Raw genomic sequence first — 6,772 nt, 5'->3', positions numbered from 1 at the left:
GCTTCAGCACCAGTTACTTCCCTACCTGCCCAGCCAGCTCAGGGTGGAGGTTAGTCAGATAGGGGTCACCCTAGAGGGGGATGCCAATTAGGTGGCAGTCAGGCCCATTTCTATGCACTCCCTACCAGACCAGATGTTATTGCTTCAGTTGCTGTGATCACAGGTATTATCTTAGTTTGCCACAGGGATGCCTCTGTATTATTTGATCCTGGTTCCACTTTTTTCATATGGGTCGTCATATTTTGCTCATTATTTGAATACGCCCCGCGAGTCTCTTGTTTCATTTGTTCATATATCTACTTATGTGGGCGATATTATTGTTGTGGAAAGCGTATATCGGTCTTATGTGGTGACTATTGGGGGTTTGGAGACCCGAGTAGAACTTTTGCTGCTTAGTATGGTTGATTTTTATGTGATATCAGATATGGACTGGTTGTCTCCTTTCCATGTTGTTCTAGATTGTCACGCTAAGACTGTGACGTCGGCTATGCCGGGGTTGCCACACACTAAGTGGCGAGGTTCATTGGACTATTTTCCCAGTAGAGTAATTTCATTGTTGAAGGTCCAGTGAATGGTTGGGAAAGGGTGTCTTTCTTATTTGGCCTTTGTGAGGGATGTCAGTGCATAGACTCCTCCCATTGATTCGTTTCCAGTAGTGAGAGATTTTTCGGATGTGTTTCCTGCAGTTCTGTCGGGTATGCCGCCGGACAGGGATATTGACTTTGGTATAGATTTGGTGCCAGACACTCAGCCCATTTATATTCCACTGTATCGTATGGCATCGGCGGAGTTAAAGTAATTGAAGGAGTAGCTTGAGGAACTCCTTGATAAGGGGTTTATTCGGCCTAGTGTGTCACTTTGGGGTACACCTATTCTATTTGTGAAGAAGAAGGACGGCACTATGAGAATGTGCATTGATTACAGGCAATTGAACAGTCACAATCAAGAACAAGTATCCTTTGCCTCGTGTTGATGATTTATTTGACCAGCTTCAGGGAGCGAGAGTGCTCTCCAAGATCCACTTGAGGTCAGGGTATCACCAGTTGAAGATTAGGGACTCAAACATTCTTAAGACAGCTTTCAGGACCCGATATGGTAATTATGAGTTTCTTGTGATGTATTTTGGGTTGACCAATGCCCCAGCTCCGTTCATGCATTTGATGAACAGTGTGTTTCGGCCTTATCTTGACTCATTTGTTATTGTATTCATTGATGATATTCTGGTGTACTCTCGTAGCTAAGAGGAGCACGGCGAGCATTTGCGGATTGTTTTGTAGCAGTTGAGGGAGGAGAATCTTTATGCTAAATTCTCCAAGTATGCGTTTTGGCTCAATTTAGTGGCATTCTTGGGGCACGTAGTGTCCAGTGAGGGTATTCAGGTTGATCCGAAAAAGATAGAGGCGGTTCAGAGTTGGCCTAGACCATCCTCAGCTACGAAGATTTGGAGTTTTTTGGGTTTGGATGGTTATTACCGTCGGTTCGTGCAGCGATTTTCATCTATTGCATCATCTTTGACTAAATTGACCCAAAAGGGTGCTCCTTTTAGGTGGTCGAATGAGTGTGAGGTGAGCTTTCAAAAGCTTATGGCCGCTTTGACCACAATTCCAGTGTAAGTTATGCCATCAACTTCAGGTTCTTATATAGTATATTGTGATGCTTCTCGGGTCGGCATTGGGTGTGTGTTGATGTAGGAGGCTAGAGTGATTGCTTATGCTTCTCGTCAGTTGAAGCCCTATGAGAAGAACTACCTTGTTCATGATTTGGAGTTGGTTGTCATTGTTCACGCATTGAAGATTTGGAAGCACTATCTCTATGGTATATGTGACGACCCAACCCGTCGTCACGTGAGTTACCGCCCCGTTTCCCCCATTTTATGCTTCTTCATGTTTCGTTATCGGTATTCGGTGTGTTAGAGTTAAATCGGATTGGTTTTAATAAGAAATAAGACACTTAGTCTCTTTTAAGAAGGCTTAAGTTGGAAAAGTCAACCGGATGTTGACTTATGGGTTAGAGGGTTCGGATGTGAGTTCCGATGGTTTGGTTAGCTTCGGGAGGTGATTTGTGACTTAGAAGAGTGATCGGAAGTGGTTTTGGAGGTACGGTGTAGAATTAGGCTTGAATTGGCGAAGTAAGTATTTTGGCGAATTCCGGTTGATAGGTGAGATTTTGATCCGAGGGTCGGAATGGAATTCCGAGAGTTTCTGTAGCTTCGTTATGTCATTTTGGACTTGTCTACAAAATTTGAGTTTATTCGAACATGGTTTGGTTGGATTTTTGATCAAAAAAATGGAACTTGGAAGTTCTTGAGATTCATAGGCTTGAATTCGATGTGATTTGATGATTTTTGGTGTTAGTCGAGGTGTTTTGATGATTGGAACGAGGTTGAATAATGTTTAGGATGCGTTGGTGCTTTTGGTTGAGGTACCGGGGGCCTCGGGTGTGTTTCGGGTGAGTTTTGAGCGAGTACGGACACCCCAAAACTTAGAAAATGGAGGGGGCAGCAGTTGTGGTGCGGACCACGCTCTTTTTCGCGCTGGCCTAGCGCTGACCGCGTCAAAGTGGCCGCGGCCGCGGTCACTCAAGACTGCATGTTGCTGGTTCTACTTTAGAAGCTCATATCCTTTGATCCACAAGGAATTTTGAGGTGATTCAAAAACTAAAGTTGTATTCCTTCGTGTCTTATTTCCAGAAAGGTAAAGATATCACAATTTGGATATATGTAGTGAAAGTTATGGCCAAAATACTAAAGCCTGTCCCTGCAGAGCAAGGCCTGCGCGGCCGACGTTTCTGCACGGACCCCGCTGATTTTGCCCGGACCGCGGTCATTTTTGTGCGGTCAGCGGTGTCGGAATCCGAGGGGTACTCTATAAAGATGAGGGTTTGGGTTTTATTTGATATTTTGACCTAGAGAGCTCGGATTTTGGCGATTTTTCGAAGGTTTTTCAAGAAATTGGTCGGGGTAAGTGATTCTAACTCAGATTTGGTTAGAGTACATGAATCTATCACTGAATTCATCATTTAATTCGTGATTTGAGATGGAATTTGGGAAGAAAATTGTGGAACCTTTCAAAAATGTAAAATGATGATTTGAAGGACCAAATGGTATCGGAATTGGATAATTTTGGTATGGTTAGACTCGTGAGGGTACGAGGATTCTGAAAATGTAAATTTTATCCGATTCCAAGACGTGGGCCCGGGGCTCGGGTTTTTGCTAATTTCGAGATTTTTTATATTTTTCGAATGTTTTCGTTTGGGCTTTGTTCCCTTAGCATATTGTGACGTATTCGTTTTGATTTTGGATAGATTCGACGTGCGTGGAGGCCAATTCAAGGGGCAAAGGCATCGTGAGCTCGAGAATTAGCCAGTTCGAGGTGAGTAATGATTTTAAATGATGTCCTGAGGGTTTGAAACCCCGGATTTGCACAACGTAGTGCTATACTAAGTTGAGATACACGCGATGTGACGAGCGTGAGGTTCAATGCTATAGGGATTGGGACTTGGTCCATCCCAAATGATATTTTACTACATTTTTGATTGAGACATATACTTTATTGTTGTGAATTGGGCTTGTTGCCATGCTTGGGGCCTTGTACCGACCTGTAGAACCCTTAAGGGATTTTTGACTTGTTTTTCTCACTTACTTTGTTAAAGAATTTATATCCTCAGTCATGTTTCCAACTCCTTAAGAATGATATGAACCAGATTTTTGAAATGTTAAACATAAATAGAAAGAGATATGAGGGCTGAGATCCCGACCGCACATTATGCCCGAGAGGCTGTGATTTTAAATGATTGAGAGGGGTCGAGGACCCACTAGTGAGGATATTTTATATGATATGGATCGGGCTGCGCGCCACAATAGATATATATATTATACATATTATGGATCGGGCTGCACGCCGCATCAATTACTTATATGGATCGGGCTGCACGCCGCAGCAATTATAAAGCGCTTGGGCTGAAGGAGCCCCTCCGGAGTCTGCACACCCTCAGTGAGCGCAGTCGACTATTATTATTATGGATCGGGCTGTACGCCACAGCGATATGCGGATCGGGCTGCACGCCGCAACGGTATATATATGTATATATTTTGATTCGGTTATCGTGAGAAGTATATGAATTGACAACTGAGGATAAGAACGAATAAATGAACTGAACTACTTGAGGAGCTGATTTATACTGATTATATATGTTTTACCTGGTTTAAAGAATTTCACATGATTTCCTTACCCACATAGGTTTAAATGATTTTACTGTTTTGATATAGAACTGCTTAGTGCCTTTACGTGATTTCATACTGTCAGCCATTATTTATTGTTATTACTCACTGAGTCGGAGTACTCACATTACTCCTTGCACCATGTGTGCAGATTCAGGTATAGTAGAGTCCGCACCTAAGCACTGATTCCTTCCAGGCTTGGCAGTGATTTGGAGTTACGAGGTAGCTGTTGACGTCCGCAACCTCTTGTCTCTCTTATCCTCTATCATTTATGTTTTCTTCAGGCTGTTGTATCGGATCCCGTACTTTGTAGACCTATAGTAGATTCTGTAGTAGCTCATGACTTGTGACTCGTTAAATTCCGCAATTTATGAGCATTATATTATATGTTATTACTGTTTATGATGATTAACTGTTTAAAAGAGGTATTCTGTTTTGGTCTGGCTGGCCTTGTCTCCACGAGAGGCACCATCGCAATCGGGTTCGGGGATTAGGTCGTAACAATATATCTTGTGAGGTGTTTACTGATCATCGTAGCCTCCAGCAGTTGTTCAAGCAGAAGGATCTCAATTTGAGGCAGCGGAGATGGTTGAAGCTACTAAAGGAATATGATATTACCATTTTATACCATCCGGGAAAGGCTAATGTGGTGGCCGACGCCTTAAGTATAAAGGCGGTGAGTATGGGTAGCCTTGCATTCCTTCCTATTGGTGAGAGACCCCTTGCAGTTGATGTTCAGGCTTTGGCCAACAAGTTCGTGTGATTGGATATTTCGGAGCTCAGTCGGGTCCTAGCTTGTATGGTTTCTCGGTCTTCCTTATTTGATTATATCAGAGAGCTCCAGTATGATGATCCTCATTTGTTTGTCCTCAAGGACAAGGTTCTGCATGATGATGCTAGAGATGTGACTATTGGTGATGACGGGGTATTGAGGATGTAGGGCCGGATATGTGTGCCCAATGTAGTGGGCTTTGGGAGTTGATTCTAGAGGAGGCCCACAGCTCGCGGTATTCCATCCATCCGAGTGCCGCGAAAATGCACCAGGATTTGAGACAATAGTAATGGTAGAGGAGGATGAAGAAAGACATAGTTGGATTTCTAGCTTGGTGTCTCAACTGTCAGTAGGTCAAATATGAGCATCAGAGGCCAGGTGGCTTGCTTCAGCAGATAGAGATTCTAGAGTGGAAGTGGGCGTGGATCACCATGGATTTCATAGTTAGGCTCCCACAGACTTCGAGAAAGTTCGATGCTATTTGGGTGATGGTGGATCGGCTGACCAAGTCTGCGTAGTTCATTCCTGTGAGCATTACCTATTCTTCAGAGCGGTTGGCTGAGATTTACATTAGAGAGATTGTTCGCCTTCATGGAGTGCCAATTTCTATCATTTTCAGACAGAGGCACGCTGTTCATATCGTAGTTTTGGAGAGCCGTAAGCGAGAGTTGGCACTCAGGTTTAGTTGAGTATAGCATTTCACCCTCAGATCGACGGACAGTGCGAGCGCACTATTCAAATTTTGGAGGACATGGTACGTGCTTATGTCATTGATTTTGGTGGTTCATGGGACCAGTTTCTGCCACTCGCAGAGTTTGCTTACAACAACAGTTATCAGTCGAGTATTCAGATGGCTCCATATGAGGCTATATATGGGAGGCGGTGTAGATCTCCAATGGGTTGGTTTGAGTTGGGTGAGGCTAGGCTTTTGGGTATAGACTTGGTTCAGGATGCATTGGACAAGGCAAAAGTGATTTGGGAGCGGCTTCGCACAGCTCAGTCAAGACAAAAGAGTTATGCCAACAGAAAGGTCCGTGATGTTTCTTATATGGTTGGGGAGAAGTTTCTACTAAAGGTTTCACCCATGAAGGGTGTAATGAGATTTGGGAAGAAGGGCAAGTTGAGCCCTCGGTTCATAGGGCATTTTGAGGTGCTACAGAGGATTGGGGAGGTGGCCTATGAGCTTGCTTTGGCACCTAGCTTATCGAGTGTCCATCCAGTATTTCATGTTTCTATGCTTCAGAAGTTTATCGGCGATCTATCTCATGTCTTGGATTTCAGCACGGTTCAGTTAGATGTTGATTTGACTTATGATGTGGAGCTAGTGGCTATCTTGGAGCGGCAGGTCCAAAAGTTAAGATCAAAAGATATAGCTTCAGCGAAAGTGCAGTGGAGAGGTCAGCCCATTGAGGAGGCTACTTGGGAGACCGGGCGAGAGATGCAGATCAGATATCCACACCTACTTGAGACTTCAGGTATGTTTCTAGACTCGTTCGAGGATGAACATTAGATTAATAGGGGGAAGATGTAACGACCCGGCCGGTCATTTCGAGAGTTGTAGCAAAATTTCCCCATTTTTGCTTCTTTTTGTATTCTTCAGCTATTGTATGGTATGTTGGGGCAGTTGGTTCGGGACTATAGTGGTCTCGGAGAGGATTTGGGACACTTAGTCTCTTTATGAGAAACTTAAGTTGGAAAAGTCAACTGGATGTTCACTTATGTGTAAACGATCTCAGAGTTAAAATTTGATGGTTCCGTTAGCTCCATTAGGTGATTTTGGA

At 43.8% G+C, this 6,772-nt stretch overlaps 1 protein-coding gene across 1 annotated transcript; it reads left to right on the top strand.

Annotated features, from left to right (window-relative positions):
- The first annotated feature begins 5,886 nt into the window (after positions 1 to 5,886).
- Positions 5,887 to 6,501, top strand: LOC138887926 (uncharacterized). The gene has a single exon (XM_070169718.1). The coding sequence runs from the start codon at positions 5,887 to 5,889 to the stop codon at positions 6,499 to 6,501; it is 615 nt and encodes a 204-aa protein (XP_070025819.1).
- Positions 6,502 to 6,772: the final 271 nt, after the last annotated feature.

This window comes from Nicotiana sylvestris, chromosome 3 (genome assembly GCF_000393655.2).
Source record: "Nicotiana sylvestris chromosome 3, ASM39365v2, whole genome shotgun sequence".
Classification (NCBI taxonomy): Eukaryota; Viridiplantae; Streptophyta; class Magnoliopsida; order Solanales; family Solanaceae; genus Nicotiana; species Nicotiana sylvestris.
The sequence above is the reverse complement of the archived record's forward strand: the minus strand, read 5'-3'. Positions and strand labels throughout refer to the sequence as shown.

Bases quoted from the DNA above. Each gene is read 5' to 3' on its own strand.
- LOC138887926 (XM_070169718.1), top strand. From the start codon at position 5,887: ATGGGTTGGTTTGAGTTGGGTGAGGCTAGGCTTTTGGGTATAGACTTG.